General features: G+C 37.4%; 1 protein-coding gene across 1 annotated transcript; it reads right to left on the minus strand.

Moving 5' to 3' along the window:
- Window positions 1-2431: 2431 nt before the first annotated feature.
- Window positions 2432-17504, minus strand: LOC140141248 (DNA-directed RNA polymerases I, II, and III subunit RPABC2-like). Its single transcript, XM_072163053.1, has 5 exons — window positions 17447-17504; window positions 12643-12703; window positions 10240-10376; window positions 8110-8181; window positions 2432-3871 (listed from the first exon to the last, which is right to left on the minus strand). The coding sequence occupies exons 1-5, from the start codon at window positions 17470-17472 to the stop codon at window positions 3784-3786; spliced, it is 384 nt and encodes a 127-aa protein (XP_072019154.1). The 5' UTR covers window positions 17473-17504; the 3' UTR covers window positions 2432-3783.
- Window positions 17505-21827: the final 4323 nt, after the last annotated feature.

Here is a 21827-nt window from a genome sequence, read left to right on the forward strand (position 1 = left end):
CTTTGTTTTTTCAATGGTGCACGCAGTTGGCACATTAATATTTTTCTAATTTTCTTTAACCATGCATAGACAACTGCTATACCCAGTACAGTCTTCTAATTGGCATTGGCATTAAACTGTTTAATTTTTTTGGAAAACATGAACAAAACCTGATGTTAGGCCTACCAACTGATACTATAATGATGATGATGATGATGTTTTAGATGATGATCAATGATTTTCTGAACTTGAAAGTTTTGACAAAGCATGCTTTTAACAACATTAGAAGTAACAAAACCCAATGTTTCCAGAAATATATCAATTTGTTCGGTCTACATACTTTATCCAATTTCGTGAGGTCAAAGGTCACATACAAGGTCGAAGGTCGACTGAGGTCACCAAATCTTTTAATAATTAATTTTCAACTGTGCATCACATATCCGAAAATCAGCTTGATCAGTTGTGTAATTAAGGAAATATGACGACTTTAAGATGGCCGCTTTCCATGTAAAGTATAGCAAAGTAGCACTTTCAATGAGTGATAACTCGTAAAGGAAGCATCTTTCTGTATTGATTTATTACTTTGATGGAATGGTTCTTTGGCATTTCCAATTTGATTGCAAATTCGTAAGGTGGGCCACTGGACCCCCGGCCGTTACGTGCTCGGTCGCACAAGTGCTCCCTCCAATTATGTGTTCTACTTTTGGGGTTTCTGGGGTTGGCAGGTATGCAAAAGGTACATATTTAAAAAATACGGTTTTAGGGTGCAAAATACGGATTTTTGTTCTTCTGAGTACGGAAATCTGGATTTCAAAGTTGGCATGTCTGTATTATGGTTGTGGAATATCGAACTTAAAACAACATGGTTGCCATTTTAATTGTTATACTGTTCCGGTTGGTTTTGTGTGATACGGTCTATACCTGGGCTCTATAATGGCCGGTGTCCTTAATTTCCTAAACACATCACAAGAAATAAGTCTCCCTCTCAACATTTCGTCATAACATCATAAGGCAAAATTTGGTACCAATAAAACTAACTTGGAAATAGTATATGACTGTTTACTAAATATGTGAAAATTAAAGGTGTATTGGGTCAAAGAATGGGATTGGCAAACTTACCACTCACTGTGCTGAGCTCTGAACCAAGAAGGGGATTTGTATGGCTAAATGATCAATTGAAAAATATTGGATTCAATGTTCACTTAGTGCAGATTTGAAACTGCACTCAACCATTTACATTATAGTTCAGTGGGTTTTGACTCGCCACTAATTGCAACAAAATTTTTTCACTCCTATGAATGTCAGAGATGTCCCTGAACAGCATACAAAAAGTATACTAAAATATACTTGGTGGAAAGGTAGTTTTTGGCGGGAAAAGGTCATACAGGGGTCAAATTTCAAAATCACTCCAATCATTTTAAAAACTATACCAAATTATTCATCTAGTCATAAGGATTCAGAAAAAATATAGTTTGCCATACCTGTGATGTACGGTTCTTGAGTTATAACCGAAAAGGTCAAAGGTCAAATGTTGGGTTCAACCGAGGTCAAAAAACTAAAAATTGTCTGATTTTAACCAAAATGGTCTCAAATTGTTCGGCTTGCAAACATAATTCATTTAAGAATATTTGCACTGTTTAGGTTGTTTAATTACATGCGTAACATCGAAAACTAGGTCAGGTCAATAGAGTTCAATGGTCAATGACCTCTTTTACCCTGCTACCTAGGTAACGAAGCATCCAAGATATGGCAAACTATTCTTATTTTGGAGTGTTTTTAAAGGACGAATACATCGAGACCATTTTTAAGGAGATCTGAGCATTTTTTTCGAAGTTGACCCACGTGGAGCCTAAAATTTGACCTTTGACCTTTTTGCTTATAACTTGAGAATGGTACATCACAGATATGACAAACTATACTTTTCTGAATCCTTAAGACTAGAGGAATGCTTTGGTATAGTTTTTAAAAGATTAAAGCAATTTTGAAATTTGACCCTGTATGACCTTTTCCGCCAAAAACTACCTTTCAACCAAGTATATTTTAGTATATTTTTGGTATGATGTTCAGGGGACATCTCTAAAATGTATAAAAGTGAAAAAAATTCTGTTGCAATTAGTGATGAGTGACACCACTAATTTGTTTAGATTGACTGGACTATTAGTAACAAGTCATGAATCAACTTTTGTGACTTTTAAAAAAGGCAGTTTTTGTCTTCCAGTTGTGCTCATTCAGCCATCAAGTCATGGACATCTTTCATTTTCACACAACACTTAGGAAACATTCATATAATTATTTCCAAGTTAGTTTTATTGGTAAAGTTGGTTTTTTTTTCTGGTTTTTTTAATCTCAGAAAATTGCACTCGCAACTAGAGGGGCCTTTTAAATAACGGGCTGTTTTCCCAACACTTGACATTATAGAGAGAAAGAAAATAAACATACCACATTACATTGCCATTTTGTTACAAAGATTTATTTAACTTAAAACAAACTTAGACATCATACACATTTTAAAATCTGCAATGGTCATCAGTCTACCTAATGCATGTGCTCAACAGAACTCGAACCTTCAACTATTACAGCAGTGGCGGCGGAAGCATTCAAATTTAGAGAACAAGCATATAATGTGCTGGTATTGGGACATTTGAGCACAAAGCCAGAGATGCCAACATTAACATCCAGCAAATGGGGAGGATTCAAACAAAAAATATGGAGGTTTTCAAAATTACATGAAACTTCAATGGCACAAAAACTTGCCAGAAATAGGGAGGTTGCCAAATTTGGGTGTCAAAATGGACAAAAATGTTTACGAAAATAGGGAGCCTCCCTCTAAAATAAGGAGAGTTGACATCTCTGACGAAGTGCACACAAATTTTTTAATTTCAGACTATTTTAACACAAAATGAGGTGATCGAGTTTCGGTATTTCATGGACCAGTACGCATGTAGCGCAGAATTTTTTTTTTGTCCTAAAAAGAAAGATGCGCAAGGCAATTATTGCTCTAAGTTTTCTTCTCTTAGGATTTTAGGGGGATGTCACCCATGTACATTGTACACATTTATGAGGGGACATGTCCCCCGTGCTTCCGCCGCGTATGTATTACAGAATTATCAGAAACTGACATTTGTGACTTTCATTCAAATTGACCAATGACAGGCTGTGGGGGCCTAGTTGGGGGATCATGTCTTTTGAGTTTTAATACATGACTGGTGCTTCAATCGTCGTTGGGCAGGAAAAACCTCTCATGTGTTTGTGGCCCCTAAACATGTTTAAAACTAAACTGTCAACCAGTTACATAAGGGGTTTTGCTTTTAAACATGTTCAGGGGCCAATGACACATAGGAGGTTTTTCTTGCCCAACGACGTTATAAACATTTCAATGGATTCATAAATACTTCACAACAATGGGCTATTACAGTTGAAATCCACACACACCCTGTGGACACCATGACATTAATCCCCCACGCAGGGGGTGTCGATTTCAAATGGGAGTCACACATTCAGGGTAACCCCATTGGAAATTCACACTCCCTGTGTGGAAAATTAAGGTCATGTCTTCCATAGAGGGTATGGATTTCTACTGGAACAGCCACATTTGTGGTACGGTCAAAAAGTTTACTAGATTCTTGTTATGCAGACTTGTTGATGATCTGGAGCTATGATATCAAGAGTACTGTTTCAAAGTCAGTTTAGTCCATCATAACTGATATACATTGCCTCTACCGGCAGGACCATGATCATCGTCTCTTCCAAGTATATACATCTAGTCGGGAATGTCACAGTTGTCCAAAGTTCTGTTCTTGGTCTTCATCCTATGATCAGTTCATCAATGCCCCAGTCTTCGTAGCTTCCGTCAGGCAGGTATCTCCTTATGATGATTGGGATCTTCCGTGCCCTGTGCAAGGAGAAAATTGTTTGGTAAAAAGGTATATAATAATAGTTTCCACTTTAAAAAAAAATAAGTACACCAAAAATATAATATCTTACAACCTAAAATTTTCTAAAAAATCATAGGATTTCAAATATGGGTTGAGAGACTTTTCTTATTTCACCTTGATTTTAAACAATTCCAGATGAAATCCATTATTCACCCCCCATGGAAGACATAACCTCAATCTCCCACACAGGGGGTGTAGATTTCAAATGGATTCTTTCATTCAGATAACCCCATTTGAAATCTACACTCCTTGTGTGGAAGATTAAGGTCTTCTACAGGGGGTGTATGGATTTCAACTGGAAAAGACCAATCTGGATACTTGGAACCTGATGCCTGCTGCACCTTATCCTTAACCTGCTGTGACCTGCTATTTATAATAGGGCTACTCAACCCTAAGCCAGGGCTGTCAACTTTTTGGAATTGCTTGGCGTGAGACAGAAGCGTACTGTGATTTTCCGACTCCAATGTTCATTTTGACCGATGATTATTTGAGCCACGGCGCTCTAGACTGTGAAAAGCGGGGGTGGGGGGGGTAGGAACAACAAATTATTCATGACGATGTGTGAGATTTTACTCATTTTGCAGCTTTTTGTGTGAGATTTATTACCGGGGCGTGAGATTTTACTACCTTGGCGTGAGACCTTGAGAAAGTGACCCAATGTGTGAGAGTTGACAGCCCTGCCCTAAGCTAACCCAAGTACCACAAAACACCAGGGTCAGAAATTCAAAACCAAGTGCAAGAATCCTTTTGGATTCTCCAAATGGAATTTTGCAAGAATCCATGGATTCTTGCCATATAACTTTGTATGCTAAACTGAAATATTTATGAGAATCCATTTGGATTCTTGCAATTTTGTTGATCAGACTGGGTGCCTCTCCTTCAGCAGGGCAGGATGGGCAATACCCAGGGCACCTCTGACAAAGCCCTCTCAAGAGTGTTAAGGGAATAATAATGCATTATGTGAAATCATGTTCTACTGATTTTGTACTTCCAAAGAGAGAACCTTAACAATAACAGGATTATTTGCTGCTTCCAATTAGAATTAAAATATTTTGCTGCAAACCTTTGATGAGCATATACTACCATGATGTTGCTAAGTCATAAATTTCCATGCAGCAACAGCAGCCAATCAGAGACGAGTGTGTTTCAATGCAGTAAATATGCGATGTACGCTTTCGTCAAAAGAACGGTGGTGTATATTAACCCAATGGGCACTACATGTGCTGCTCCAATTATCAGCCTTTAAGAACTATTATGATTGGTTACAAAGAGCCATATATTTTATACTGAGCCAATCAGAGATATGGTATGAATGGCCAGTAGGGCTGAAGGGAATTACACTTGAAAATGCTACTATAACTAAAAGCTCTGTTTTGATTGGTTACTCAGATGATTATGTTACTGTCATTAACCAATCAGAGGCACTGTAAGAAATCAGTAGTGCCCATACATGTATGTGACATGATCAAGGGGAATGAGTCACATGTCGGCAATTTTCAATTAGAGGTTTTTTACATCATTTTCTGGCAGTTTACGAATGTTACATTTTGATGCAAACCCCATCCAAATTGGACATCTGGTTACCAAGTTTTGAGCAATTTATCAATGGCTGAAAACAATACAGTCAGTCGTGAGCACGGTCGCTAATGAGCTCAATTCGGTAGTTGTGAAATGAGGATCTCGACGAATCTCATGGTTTCTCGCTCGCAATCCGTGTACAATAATTTGGACAAAATCATGCTGAGCACTGGCTGACCTGAAAAATAAGGTGTATACTGGCATCTGTTTTCTGAAAAACATTTCAAAATTGCTTCCGAATTGCTAAGGAGGCATGTACATTTAATTCTGTGATAAAAAATGAGCCCAAGTTTGCTTTATTTTCGTTGTTTTTGGTCATTTAAATGACACTAACTTTTTGTTGAATTTACCCAAATTGAAAACCTTAGGCGACATTCGTCTACCTCCTGTCCGATTTACCTAATCATGAACTTTTTTGACGTCATTTTCATGTAGTTCACATAATTCCGCTTCGATTGGTATATTTATGTGTTAATTAAATTAAGTGTCTAAATTTGATGGAAAAATGCGAATTTTACCGAATTGCAGGCCTTTCTCGTGGTTTTTTTTGCGTCACCTATCAATCAACATTCGGGTTGTCCGCGCCTAACGCAAATACCGCGCCGGCGTGCGGTTAACTTTTCGTGACGCTTGCGCTATGCAAGTGGTGTGCAGTGTGATACGCGTTTCTGTTCATCACAGCATAAATAAGTAAACAAAAAGTTTTTAAAAAGCTGAATATTTTCAAAGCTCATTTCATCTTCGCCGATAACTGTCTACCTCCCGGGCGATTTACTTCAATTTGTTTAACATATTCGTGGCATTTGTGTACAAAACCGTTTATCTTTCGTATTTGTGATTTTTAAGATTGTGTCATTTAAATTACATATACAAAATTAAAATTAAAAATATGGTGCTTTTTCCCAACTGATTTCTGGAGGTATTGGTATTCAAAACCTTTGTATCGGTCATATTTTTGAATTATACGATTCATGTGTTATTTGAACTAGCGGGACACCCGCGCTAAGCGCAGGTCCCCGCTAGGTGATTAAATGGGAGAGCGTTCACTAAAAAAGGAGGAATTACTGAACAGGTAGAATCATTGAAACGGTAAATTTTATTTATCTGAACCTGACCCTCCTTAAGCCTACGTTTCCATTTGAACTTCTTTCTTTCTTTTTAGTTTCTTCTACATGGGCCAATTTTGTTCCATTAAAAAAAATTCTGCTGCTAAGCTTGCGATTTTCCGTTGACCATGTGTTTTTATTTATCCAATCCTGCCTCCGTTATTTTCTAAATCTGTCCTTTCTTACATTTCCCTTTTAGCTTTTTTTTTTATTCGCTGCATAGCTTGTGATTTCCGTTTTCATGTTATTTATTTAATTCTGTCCTCAGTTTAATAGCCTTTTTATTTAAATTTCCTGACCTTATTATAGCTTTTTTTTCTTACATTTCCTGAAGAGTTTCTTTCTTTCCTTCTTTAGCCTATTTTATTCCCGTTTTCATTTTGTGACTAACTATAACCCACATACTCAGTACAGCCTGTTTGTCCTCATTTTGTTTTCTTTTTTATTTATAGTAGGCCTACCTCTTCATGTTGTTTGTACTTTTTAACACACATCTTTTTCCCGTATTTATTACCCTACGGTCGTTAATATCATTCATTACGTGTCTCTGCGTCATTTACGCGTGCCATGGCATAGTGCTGCATTACCCGCGCGGTATCGCTGCGCTACGCGAGCGGCTTGGCATTAGATACGCCCGTGCGACGCGCAGGACTAGCTTAGTAACTGACTTGACCGTTTTCAACCAAATTTTCGCATTACCGTCTCCGTATATTCCTCGATCTCCCGTATGAATTTAGTGACATTTGGATCAAAACTGACGGAGCCTTTATGTGCATACATAGATAGATACATACATACATACATACAACATTCCCCTATTTATAGTAAGATTACCGCTGAAAAATGGAATTTAATACTGTGTTTTTTCTGATTTTTGTACTGAAATTTGCTAGTTCGAAAAACACGCTATTTAACCATCTAAATAAGCTTAGATCTACTTCTTGTTTTGCAACCTGTAAGTTCAATGGGTTGGCATGATAATTTGAAAGTCTTGTAATTTTTCGTGTTAAAACAAAGAAATAAGAGCTCCTCAAACAGGGGAATGTCATGAGCTAATTAGTATGCATAATTGGTTACGGAGCGGTACGCGCACTGGTTGTTATACATATTTACTTTCACACAGAGCAGCATTTGTGCGTGCTCACGACTGACTGAATATAAAACAAAAGAATTTGAACACTGTTTTTGCCAACATCTCAAAAATAATATTAGCGACATCCGACTTATTCCCCTTGATAATGTCACATATGTTTAAATTTTTTTGGGTTACTAGCCTGGCAGTGATGGCAACATTGGGCTATTCCAGTTGTAATCCATGCACCCCCTATAGAAGACACAACTTTAATCACCCACACAGTGAGTGTGAATTTCAAATGGGGCTATCTGAATATACAACTCCATTTGAAATCTACACACCCCTGTGTGGGAGATTAGCGTCATGTCTTCCATATGTGGGTGTATGGGATTCAACTGGAATAGCCTCCTGAAGACTCAACAGCAAGATCACTTACTTGAGTTCTTTCATGGCAATCTGCAAAGGATCCGTCTCTCCTTCCAGCTCTACCATGACTGGTGCATTCATACTGCAAAGGAACAAAGACAAAGTATTTAGATGATAAGTCTTGCAATCAAGATATCCCTATCAACGATTGGGACTCTGGTGCATAAGCGTGAGGCCTAAAAAAAAAAATTGTTGTGTTGCCCTCAACCGCCTCGGCCCTAAATCCTGAAAAATCAGGGTCAGCATTTTTTTTTTTTTTTTTTTTTTTGAATGATGATTTTTACAGATTTGTTCAAAAAATCTATGTTTTTCACTTAAAATTAATAATTTATTGAAAGACTAGTCTTTAATTGATGTCCAACAGGTATCCAGAAGTCAGAATTGACAAATATCCCAGAGTTGAAGAAGCATTATTTAATATTTGAGGAGATTTTTAAGAACTGAAGGTTTGAAAAAAAAAAAAAAAAAAAAAAAAAAATCCGACCGTCCTACCTAACTTTCCCATTTTCTCACTTGAGGGCAACACAACAATTTTTTTTTTGGCCTAAGGGTGAGTGAACTTGAAATTGTTGTGGATAAATGACTTCTGCTAATTGTCCCATAGCTGCAGGTTCCCGAGTTATAGTTCAATGGTTTACGGTATGATGGGCCATAGTGGTCAGTAATAATCTGTAAAGTTTGACCATGCCTATAAATCACTGCCTCTCCTTGTTCATTGACCGCTGTTTTGTATTTAATTTATTTTTGGTCTGGGTGTGAAATTTGGGGTGATATAACCAGAAAACATAAAGGATGAAATCAAAACTTGACCGGCGGTTCCGTCCGGTTGCCATTGTTTAGAACAATAGGAACCGGCGGTCAACTGCCGGTCGAGTCTTGATTTCATCCCTAAAAGAGTCTTATCATTAATAACTGAAATGGTGACTTGCAGGACAAGTGTGCCATTAGCACACCCCTTTTGCAGCCGAATTTGGGACCATAAACACCATCTGTGATGTTGGGTGAAATCCCTACCCTTTCTCGCGAATGTCTGCTTGAAGATGACAACATATTACTGTAGATTTAAGACTTTGAGTGGACACCCCCCCCCCCGACATAGTGCATCCATTCTACATCTAAAAAGTGAATATTGCATCAACTCATTATCTGCTTCACATACTGTCATATCTCTAAACGCTGCCTTGTGTGATTTTTTTATTGTCATCTAATTGTGATGAGATGTACTGTAAACTTAATATATTAATTTTGTGGTATTATCACAATACTACAATCTCAATCTCATGTCCATAAAAGAAAGAAGCATGCTGAAATATAAAACAATATGGAATACAACTATGATAATAAAAATCGGACAAGGCAGCCTTTTGACTTTTGACATACGACCACAGAATTAGAGACGGGAAATCAGGACTCGATCGCCATCTTGATATAGTCATGGAGCCAAATTTGGGGTATTCGTTTTCCTTCGGAATGCGCTCGAGTCACTCATTGTAATACAAGCGCGACATGGATTATGGGCGCATTGAGAGACGCATTTGATGCCACCTACACGCGAGTACCAAGACGCTTCAGATGAGACGCAGAATTGTTTTTATTCGTCTCCGTACACTGTCGGCAAGGACCCGAATACCCCCAATTTTCTCCCCATAGCTGATGGCGCAGTGGCGGTATAGGGAGTCCCGGTTCTCCTTTTCTAAGGGCTCATATTGAAATTCCCTTACACAGGAAGGTGTGCGCCATCCTGCAGCTTTTCTGTGCTAGCCTTCTTTTGTTAAAATCCTGTGTGATTATAACACTGCAATTAGCCACTTAAATTAGGAGCACGCTTTCCTGGGTTGTGCGATGAGCCGATTAGTTCAATTAGTTCAACAATCAATAAAATTGCCAGTCTTTGATAAACTTTTATTATAATCCTTGTCACCAGACCACTTCAAAAGGCAGGGTGTATCACTGATGCATATAATCCATCCGTTTTATGACCGAGCTTTCCTGAGGCTCACGCTTAGCGAGGTGAATCCTGCCTTCTTTCTGTGTGAAAGCGTGGTAGGGTATTTCAATATGAGCCCTAATTCTGTCGATATGACGGTATATAATATGTGATGCAGACGCATTTAAATGTGCATGCACACTTGCCACTTACGCTATCTGTAGAGCTCTGGTTCCAAGTACTCTGGCCCTCTCATATTTTGTCATGTATGGTGTGGTGATTTTCTTCAAACTTTGCCCTTGGCCCTCTCCGGCTGGTAACACATCAACATGCTCGCCCTCTCCATCCTCCTAAAAACGTACAAAGGTTAAATCAACCAGGGTGGAAAGGTAAAAAAAAAGCTATTTCTCAGCACAGATCGACCCTAGAGTGTAGAGTATGTGACCCTGAATTCTCACCCAGCAGCAACTAGCCACTGGCAGGCAATTGACCTTTTTGGTAAATCACTTAAGCCTTTACGAGTACACCTGAGATGTCGTCATATTTGCAATAAATTGCAATTGCGATTTGCAATGCGCAGTAACAGTGTTTGATAAATAATGTGCGCATCGGCGCAGAACAATGTGATGTCAAATGACGACATCTCAGGTGTCGCAAAGGCTTATGGGATTTACTGAAAAGGTCAATTCCAGCAGGTGAGTGTTATCATAAATTGGGCTACTCCAGTTGAAATCCATACAACCCCTATGGAAGACAGTCCTTATTCAATCTCCCACACAGGAGGTGTTACAGTGTTGATCTCAAATAGAGTCGCCCATTCAGGTACCCCCATTTGAAAATCACACTCCCATTGTGGAAGATTAAGGTCATGTTTTCCATAGGGGGTGTATGGATTCAAATGGATTGCAATGGAATAGCACATTTATGTCCCTGTAAATACAACAACATATATAAAATGACCCTCATTTAGTAGTGTTTCGGTACCTGTACCCCATTTTACAATTGCGTTTCTTATAAATAACAGCCCGCTACAATAAATTTGATAATACTTCCCAAAGTTAATGGGTCAACTCAACAGTGTTGTTGTAATGACTGTTGATCAGCCAATCAGCGTGACTATTGATCTATTCTGCGTTCACACCCATATACACTTGACGCACAGCACAGTCTGGGAAAATTTTTAAAAATACACTCATAGTGTGGTGGCACCAGGAATTTTTTTTTCAGGGGGGGCATTGGGGGAAAAGTGAATTTCAGGGAGGGAATCGACAAATTTTGCCGCAAAAAGTAGAAATTTACGTAATTGTGGGTGTTTTGCCTAAAATGTGGGTGGGGGAAAAATGGGGGGGGCAAGAAAAATATTGTGGGGGGCCATGCCCAACATGCAAAATTGCATGTTTTTGGCCCATTTTCTCTCAAATTGCAAAAATATTAAAATTTGACTTTTATTGCCTGAGTGAACAAAAGGATTAGGATTTAGCAGTGTTTCATTTGGCAAAACAGGATAATATTTTTAATTCCAAAAAAGGACTTTTCTGGAATGAGGTGCCATCAAGTTGATGTATGTACCGTAAGGAAAGAAATGTCATTTAAAATTAATCTCAATTTAAGTAATGTCGGGCCTTTTGTTTTGAGGAGAGCTATTTAAAGCTGTCACTCTCCTGAGTGACAGCTTTTGGTGTGAGCCATAAATCACCTATGCAATCTGGAGACCTGTTTTTTATGACTTCACCCAATGGTTTTGCAGAAGTTTATTCACAAATTATGACAAGAAGTTAGTAAAACATAAACTGAGTTCAAAAAGAAACTTATATTTTTTACAACTTGTGAATCACAAGGTCATCACTCATATCTTAAAATACTGTCAATCAAAATGAACCAAAATTACACACAGGATTACTTTAATACTCTACTCAAAACACATGTCAGTAACCAAGCAGTTGTCCAACTGACACAACAGCAAAATGCACTGTCATGGGACAGACAGCTTCCTGAACTTCCTCCACTTTCACAGCCCAACATTTGACACACAGCACAAAAAATCTGTGAGAATGCACACAAGATCCTTGCACAGATGATAAAACGGTGCTGCTTTCTGCTTTTCATACACTTTTTTCATGAAACAGGGCTGGGCTGTGCATGTGGTCCAGGAAGCTGTTCCATGTCAGTGCATTTTGCTGTTGTGTCAGTTGGATAACTGCTTGGTTACTGACATGTGTTAAGAGTAGAGTATTGAAGTAAACCTGTGTGTAATTTTGGTTCAATTTGATGGACAGGATTTCAAGATATGACCTTGTGAAACATTATAAGTTTCTTTTTGAGCTCAGTTTACTTGAAATCAATATGATAGATTTTACCCAATTCTAAATATTACACTTTTTGTATCAGGCATTAATGTAGAACAACTCTTCTAACTCATCTCCTTAACACCTCCACCACTCTCCTGAAAATTTCAGGGTGAGCGGTTTGAACAGCTCTCCTTAATACCCTCAAACAGCTCGCCCACCTTCCTTAAAAATTTCAGGGGAGTAGTTTGAACAGCTCTCCTTTCTACCCTCAAGGGGAGCTGTTGACAGCTTGCCTGGAAAAATCTAAAACACAAGGTCTGTAACATACCTCCATTGCATTCTCTCCCAATGCATCGTCATCTTCAACATCATCAAATCCTTCTTCAAAGCTGGAAAAAAAATTTAAAATACAACAATTCAGGGTGAGTGAGAAAACAAGTTATAGGGGTGATATCATCAAAAATACCTGATTTTACTATACACAGTATTTTCGGGGTATTCATGTCACAAAGTACCATTGGTTGAGTTTAAAACAATAATGAATGACAATACAAGATATTTTTTGTTATGTTTAAGTATCTGTTAATTAATGTTATTGTTAATGCAAATGGCCCATTTCACGGTTAGGCGCCACTTTTTGATTTTCAACGTATCTGGCCTGGTGTGTAAAAAATAATGGGGTTACAGAATTGACTGTTGGTGATTTTTCATTGTCTCTGTATAGCCTACCTCCACTAGCTTAATCGGCCTTTCTGCTTTTATCTTTCAGGGCTTACAGGGGTCAGAAGTGGTCAAAAACCACATTTTACTAGCAACCTAAAAACAGACATTTATTTTCCAATGCTGCCACTTTTAACTATGTTGAGCCTACCAGCTGCTTTTGTTGTTTTTATGTAATGAACAAGTTGCACTATACAGCCATACATGAACAAAGTAGTAGTTGTCAGTTAACCTAGCATGAGAACCATTTAAATTTCTGAATTCGGATGTGACATTTTCCGTTCACATCTATGTACCTTATTCAATGTGGAATAGATCGACTAATACTTTACATGAATGGCAAACTAGTGTGTTTTAGTAAAGTTCAGAGTCTTGTTACTATTTGTTGAACAAATTACACTTGTTGCTCTTAATACGTAGATACAGCGATATTTTGAATTTTGCCAACAAATTCCGCTCACAATTTTGTCACATCCGATTAATTTTCCAAATAGTATAATTTATTAACAAATAAGTGGCAGAATTTGTTCTCCTTGATTTTTAAAAATCTCCTGCTATGAGCTATCTAATGACACCATTTAATGAAAACTCCTTCATCAACTTAGCTTGCAGATGTCATTTCAAAGTTTCCGTTCACATGTGTCACATCCATGGTACCTGTCACATCCAAAATAGTTTCTTCAAAGAACTAAGACAGGTATGGGACTAGGATGCTAGTTTGAAGTTATTTCATTACAGGTTTGTGGGGGATCAAAAGGCACAATAAGTTTTTAATTCAGCATGCCTTCTTTAATTGTGACAGGAGATTCAAAAGCTTCAATTTCCGCTCACATGTCACATCCTCAAAATTAGTAGTTTTAGGCCAAAATACTTAAAAACAACATGATATTTGACTTTCTAAAATAGGTTTATTATTTCATACATGTCACATATGATTATTTCATGGCTTTGTTGTTGTCTTTTAGGGGACAGTTTTGTATACAATTTACAGAAGCGGATGTGACATTTTCAATTGTGAACGGAATATTTCAGTATTATAAACATTTTGCTTGGCAAAATATAAAGGGTCAGGAAAAACATTTTAGCATTGCTCAATTCAATAGAATCTATCAAAATATATGTGTTAGAAGTGCTTTAAAGCTTATATTTTGACAAGCAAACTGTTTATAATAATGAAATATTCTGTTCACAATTAAAATGTCACATCCACCTCTATAAATTGTAAACAATGTTTTAAAATGAACACTAACACAGGTTAATATGTTTCAATATATCCCATTTAATTTACTGAGTGTGTGAAAACTCTTTGAATCATTATTTTCTGAAACATACTCTGCTTTACAATGTGTGGTTTCCGTACACATTGACATCTGTCACATCCAAAATTGCACAAACATAAGAATCTTGAATTTGACCTGTGCTTTCAAACTGGCTGATATTATTTGTGAACATTACCCATATTATGACCATCAAAGCTGTGAAATATCAGAGTCATTCATTGATTATTAAAATTGTTGAGTAAACCTTTTCATGTCAATTTCCTTTTTTACCACAAAATTACATGTAAGTGGCCATAAATTTGTCATTACACAACAAAATTTGCCCAAATTTGGTCAGAAGAGAGCCTATGACATACTTGTTTATTTTAAATATCTATTATATATGTATTGGACAGTAAAAGTATAAATATTCACTACTCAATATTTATCAAATTTGTTAAAAAATTACATAACATGAGATAATAAATTATAATTTTCTTCAAGAAGTAGAGAGATTTAAGCTGGGAAATGATATTTTTATGAAAATCTGGTCTTATGTGGAAAAGAAAACCCCAATTAAATGAAATTTAATCCATTTTGAAAATTTCAAGTTTTTTTCACCAAAAGTGGCGCCTAACCGTGAAATGGGCCAAATTACAAAGTTCTGAGCATCATGATATTCTCTTTTTTTTAAACTACTGGCCCTCATAACTGCTCAAAAAAGCTGACAAGTAGTATTTTAGCAGTGCGTGGCACGAAATGCCATATTTGGTCTGGCTTATTAATAATGGAAGTAAATACAAGACATCTTTTGCTATTTGTATAAAATAATTAAACTGTAATTATTGTTAATGCAATAACAAAGACTGAGTAGTGAGTACATGTATCAAGAAACACTTGATTTTGAAAATAGACCCTTTTGGCCTTGTAAACTTGCTAAAAAATTAAATTTCGGCGAAGACGCGGCCACATTGAGGGCTCTTGAGCTACGGTACCTCTAAATCATATTCTTTTTGTCTGGTTCCGGATACGGGACATTGAAAAGTACCAAGAGAAGAAGAAGAAAATATCATTTCTGACAATTTCAGAGAATAAGTTTTTCATCCAACATCACCATTTGAAGGAGTGGGAGAAGGTATAAGACATATCATGCGACAACCAGACGTGAGACAGTGTTTGTACAGAAGCGGCTAGCCTAATAGTAATAGGCTAAAGCCCTAAGGGACGCCAGGTAACCTATTGTTGTTACACAGTGTCAGTAAGTAGTCACGATTATGCACTTTCAGTTTCCCACGCGTTTGAACGGGAATTGGATTGCGTACTTTTTCGATGTCTAGTGAGCAAATTTTTTCATTATTTTGAGAAAATGATGTCAAATTTTCTATTCTATATTGTTTGGTAATAGGTCGCATGTCACAAATAGGTCACCCAAAAATGGAGGAGCCATAACATAAAAATGCTTTCTTCCCACTTTAAGTTTAGTTTATTCTAAAAGTATGATACCTATTTTAGAAAGTTTGGTGTCATTTTGTAGATAATTATGTTCTTTGTCAAATGCAAAAACCCCAAGTCAATTAGACAACTACTTTCAGATTTATACTTCAATATGTAAGATGTGTCAATGGAGGAGCTGGGGCGGGTGAGCCGGGGCGGGTGAGCCCCATAGGGTTGTACACAAAATTGTGAAAATATGGCCAACTTCAAACCTTTGTATCTTAAAAAGTACAACTAGCATGGACACCAAATTGCACATATATCATCCTGGATTGTTAATCTACCTCATAGTAGATCAAATGTAACAAAAAATGTAACTAATTAATTGCCTAATTAAATACTAATTAAGACAGTTTTTCCTATATGTTACTGTACAATGTGTGTACGTAATGCTCCGACATTTCTAAAGGGCCTATCTCTTGCCCGAGTCACCCTGCTTATTCAAAAGTACACATGTTTTTAAGGAAATTTGATGAGGAATTCAATTATGCTATTAGTTTTAGTGCCAGACATGGAGGAAAAAAGTTTTGATTGATAATATCATACAAATTGTAAAATTATTTTTTCAATTTTTGACCACCCTGTATGTTTAACATAAGGGATACCAAACTCTTTCTTCCTAATTTGTTGGAAGGGCCCATGCAATGTCTTTCTGAATCCATATTTATTTTGAGCTGCATAGCTTTCAGAAAAAAAGAAAATATGGGGTTTACCATGACACTAAAGATGCTAATTTTGTTGATATTCCACCCTGTATATTTCTTACCCACCCTGTATTATGATATGATACTTTGTTGATTTGGCATCCTTGTAATATAAGCTTTCCAGAAATGTATACTTTTAATGGTCTAAATTGTATTCATTAAAAGTTGTGTTGAAGTGAATCAAGATCGGTGATATTTTTATCATAAAACATTATGTTACACAAAAGATGACCAATTCATGACATGCGACCAATAATGTCTTTTGCCAATAGTATGTTTAAAGTTGTAATTTTGTGTTTTTGATCGCAAAGATCGGATATTTTCGTTCCCGATTCAATTCTGAACCCTTCGCAAGGGTGCCGATTTCGCCAGCACTTTGTCGATAATTTTGCCTTTTTGGACACTTAAATGCTTTCGATCCTTAATTTTGTTTCAACCGAGTCTTAAATTATCAAGCACAATACAGTTGGTACCACATTTATATACATTGATGAAATTTTAAAGATTTTTTTTTTTTTTTTAACCGGCGCAAATCGTTAAGTGTGTATTTCCCATTGACATCCAAAATGATGTAAGCCAGTCCTCAATATACATAGGTACGGCGTATATAGGACTGGCAAGCGAGTCTAGTCAGTAAGTAGTAATAAGGGTTAGGATTAGGGTTAGGTTGACAAGAAAATACCGAGGTTACCTGGCGTCCCGTAGCCGCTTGTGTTTGTACGTGAAACGACAGATGAGATATCATACACATGCCATAGGTGCAAAATTTTGCACCCTAGTCCCTAGTCTAATTTTCATCATGACCATGTTGCAAGCATTCAATCGACAGTTACATACATCATACGAGAACAATTAGTACTAAGTATTATTCTTAAGGTTCTTAAGTATTGCCTCAGATATTCTAGAATTAAATCACTCATATATGAAGTCAACAAAATTAATATGGGAAACTCACGCATCTCCGTCTTCTTCGTCCGCCATGGTGTTTTTATCTAGAGCTGGGCGATATGCGATACTCGATACCCCGAATACTGCCGATACAATTATTGGTTTCGGTATCGGTTGTCGATAGTATCGCATATCTTTGCCAACTGATAGGCCTACTTGTGATATAATCATTTTGAAAATGTAGTAAATTATGAAACAAACCACAGTTTGAAGAAAAATTAGCCTAAAAAGAGTAAGAGTAAAAAGAGTTTCTAAACATATTGCAAGAAATGTTTAGTAAGCCTTGTGGAGAAACCTACTAGGCCTATATCCATGCCTCATTATACTAAAATATTAAAGCTACTTCATCAATAACAGTATCAACAGTAGATAGCTACTACATCAATACCACTATCAGCAGTATAGCTACCTCATCAATACCAGTATCAGCAGTATATAGCTACTTCATCAATACCAAAATTGCCGCAAAAAGTAGAAATTAACGTGATTTTTTGGGATAAGGGGGTAAACTGGGGGCACGGGTGATAGCTACTTCATCAACACCAATATCATCAGTAAATAGCTATTTCATCAATACCAATATCAGCAGTAGATAGTCGCTACATCATCAATACCAGTAGGTATAAATTGGGCATCCTGAGCCACTTTCTGTGTTTTACCCTGTAAAAGTCAAAAAAAATTACTTATCACAAAAAAAATACACAAAAACCTTTTATACCCTGTAATCCCCTGCATTATTTTACCCTAAGCTTCCCTGTATTCTTCCCTGTAAAGTGTTCAAAAATAACAACACAGGATTACACAGAAAAACAATTTACACAGGATTACACAGAAAAACAATTTACACAGGATTACACAGAAAAACAATTTACACAGGATTACACAGAACAATAATTTACACAGGATTACACAGAAAAACAATTTACACAGGATTACACAGAAAAACAATTTACACAGGATTACACAGAAAAACAATTTACACAGGATTACACAGAAAAACAATTTACACAGGATTACACAGAAATGCTGTGTACACAGGATTACACAGAAAAACAATTTACACAGGATTACACAGAAATGCTGTGTACACAGGATTACACAGAAAAACATCCTTGTATTTTTAATTCACCCCAATCCAAATTACACAAAAAAATTCCCCCCTGTATTTTAACTTATCCAAAAAACTATTATGACCTTGAGCTGATCCAAGTAGGGGAACAATCAATTTGTTTAACCGGAAACCTAGCCTGGAGGTACTTACAAACTAGCACACTTATGTACACTGTTGAGTTGCAGGAAGTGAGGCAAAGTGGTTTTATGCTAAGCGGGAAGAATTAATTTGATATGTCTAACCAGGCGGAAACCTAGCCCGAAGGCATTTATATTTTTATGTTTAAGGTTGGGTATGATTGTTTATCCTGAAAGCATCATGGGTAATATTTTTAATCAGCTAGCAGCCTATGCAGTGGCTGTCAAAGGTTATATGTTCTACACGGAAGTAGCAGCCAATGTATTGGCTATTAAAAATCTACTTGTGTGTATTGGAAGTAGCAGCCTATGCAGTGGCTGTCAAAGGTTATATGTCTACACCGGAAGTAGCAGCCAATGTATTGGCTATTAAAAATCTACTTGTGTGTACCACGTCCTGTATTATCAAAAATTTTTTGATTTTTACTTTTAATATATTATTTCACAAAAATTATCCACAAGACCAAATTTGTCTTGATAATTTTTTAACATAGTCATATCTTTTTTTTCAATCGGTGGTTCATTTGTAACAAACTCAAGAGTCTTTTTTAAAACCTCGAACTCCTCTGTCCTTTTAGGAAAAATCCAAGGTGGTCTTAAACACAATCTCATCCTGTATCTATCCTTATACCACCCAATGTAACACATCAAAAGGTTGATTGCCTGGATTCTTACTTTGTTTCCGTTGTAACCGCTAGCAGCAACAAACAGGTTTCCGAGACTAGTACCATTCCACATATAAAAATCTCCTTTGGACGAGTCTTCCAGTTTTTGGAATATTTCATCATCAGCGAGCTCAAAATAAATCGAATCTGCCATTTTTTATTAAAATAAAGATGATCGTAGCATTTTGGATTCTCACGAGCGCTCTTTTGGATTCTCCTGAGAGAAGAATTAGGATGGAAGTCAAGCGTATGACAGAAATTTTGAAAGCCTACAACGATGCTAAAAGACGGAATGAGTAGGTCGTGCAGAAATAAAAAAACCTCTTGTGATTAATAATCACAAGAGGTTTTTGTTGTAGTTACTACACCCAGTTTAAAATGGTTGTAATCAAGTAGGTTACTACAAATGCGGCGTATCCAGTAACTAAAGGATCCCGTCCAGCACAAAATTCCCACGGTTCTCTAGGTGCGCCGTCTTTGTATCTACCTTCAGCTTTTACTAATCCGTTTTTGTACCAACACGTCATGTACGTGGGATAATTGTCATCAAACACCATCTCAGCCTTCATTTTTGTTTTTTCCTCGTCATAGTACCATCTCCAAACGCCGCATGGTTTTTCTTCATTATCCCACATTTCTTTCCGATACTCTCCGTACACTTTTAGGTTCTCAACCCAGTTGTCATCCGTTAGATTTGGAAGATCCATTTTATTTTTATTTATACAAAACAAGTTTGATTTCTAATTTTTTATTTTCTACGGATTCAATGTACTTCGGAGACTCTCCAAAGCTTCTTTTTTCCTTTTCCAGTCCAGCCTGTTCTGCCTCTGTGCGAATTTCACGTTCTCTATCAGCAGTAAGTTCAATTAGATCCGCTCTGGTTCTGTGCTTGATTCCAGCCTTGTGACCTCGGTAGTTTTCCATTTCCCGCAGAATGTGATGGAAATCCTCATTGCTCACAACCCCATCTTCAAGAGCTCTAGACACCAGATCATTCACCGTGTTCAAACTGGACTCTGCGGTTCTTTTGACACTTTCGTGCTTTTCGACCTTCTTCATCGTTGCTTTTCCGAGAGCCACGCATGCTCCACTAAGAACACCTCCAAAAATTGCTATTCCTCCGAGAGGAATGCTTACGAAAGCTCCAACACCCGTGGCTAGAGTTCCGACAGCTCCCGTTCCGCTTCCAACTGCGACGAGTCCTGCTACTTGAGCCGTGTTGTAAAACACATTCCAAACTGTTTTGTATTTTCTTCTTAGTTGATCTCTTTGGTCAACTTCCTTTTCGAGGGAGTCGCGGATTTCGGATATCTTACTTAGTCGAAATTGAACTCCCTGATCCTCTCCTTGTGGAAGATCAGGGTATATTTGCGATGCTGTAGGTTTTTTCATCCTTTTATTTAATTAGTCAATTAGAACTTCATCATCCGTAAAGTTTAAAACGTGGTTTTCAACGAAATGCTTTTTTCTTGTTGGTTAAATTTTTTCGTAGAAGCTAAGTATTCCCAGTTGCTCAAAATTCATGTTGATTCCAAGGAGACTTACCAGGGCTTGAGTTCTGTAGACCTCTGCTGAATCCCCGTTGATCCAAAAGCAAAGCTTATTTTCAACGTACTCGATCGAGACATGATGCATAATCGTAGTGTCCGTTTGAACGGATGCGGAAAAGAGGGTTTGCCGCGCGTTATTTAACACTTTGAACGATATCGAGTCGTCGGTCCAAGTAATATTTAGGTACATGAAGAAATTCACATTAGACTGAAACGTCAAAGAACAAGCGTTCGCTGGGGCGTTCGGCGGGTTCACTCCCGATTTTACCGAAAAAGAGAGGTTCCAAGGCTGAACAATAAAATGTGGGTTGTTGAAGAAAATTTCTAAAGGTCTAGTGAGTCGCATGGGGGTCAAATCTTTTCCGGGATTCGACAAATTCATAAACCCAGCAGTGATACCAATTTGCATAGGCCTAGCGTTGAAAGTGTTGTTCATTCCGTTTTTAATTTCGATCAACTTGTCTCTCTCCAAGTCGATGTTTTTTGGCTCGGATGGAAACATAGTGCGTTCCGTCTTCGTTCATCTATAGGATGTATCTCCCCAAAACATGCAAACTGGTATCGTGCTCGTGTCCAATTTGCCGGTCTACGTACTCTTTTGTCACAGCGTCCTCGTCGTCCGTGGGAGTTCCGAGAGCCGTGACTCTATTGCCGCTCATAGCGAGTTCGCCGGTCATCGAGTCGCCATCCTTCGAAACTTTTCTGTCGTTTAACCATGAGGTTAGGCTGGTCACGGAACCCATAGTAGCTGCATCTTGAGGGTCGGTTGGATTCATCAACCCAGTTATTTTTTTTCCTCCCATGTTAATCCTTCCGGTCATTCGCGCTCCAGTTTTTTGACGTACGCGGAAAGATCTACATCTTCGCCAGCTATTGACGTTGATTTTTTTGATCGTTGGTCCCCGGATAGACATTCTTTCTTTTA

This window comes from Amphiura filiformis, chromosome 19 (genome assembly GCF_039555335.1).
Source record: "Amphiura filiformis chromosome 19, Afil_fr2py, whole genome shotgun sequence".
NCBI lineage: Eukaryota > Metazoa > Echinodermata > Ophiuroidea > Amphilepidida > Amphiuridae > Amphiura > Amphiura filiformis.

Excerpts from the sequence above, each read along its gene's own strand:
- LOC140141248 (XM_072163053.1), bottom strand. The coding sequence starts at position 17,472 with ATGGCGGACGAAGAAGACGGAGATGC. Across the intron at positions 12,704-17,446 it reads GACGAAGAAGACGGAGATGC|CTTTGAAGAAGGATTTGATG; the intron begins GTGAGTTTCCCA and ends TTTTTTTTCCAG. Across the intron at positions 10,377-12,642 it reads TGGGAGAGAATGCAATGGAG|GAGGATGGAGAGGGCGAGCA; the intron begins GTATGTTACAGA and ends GTACGTTTTTAG.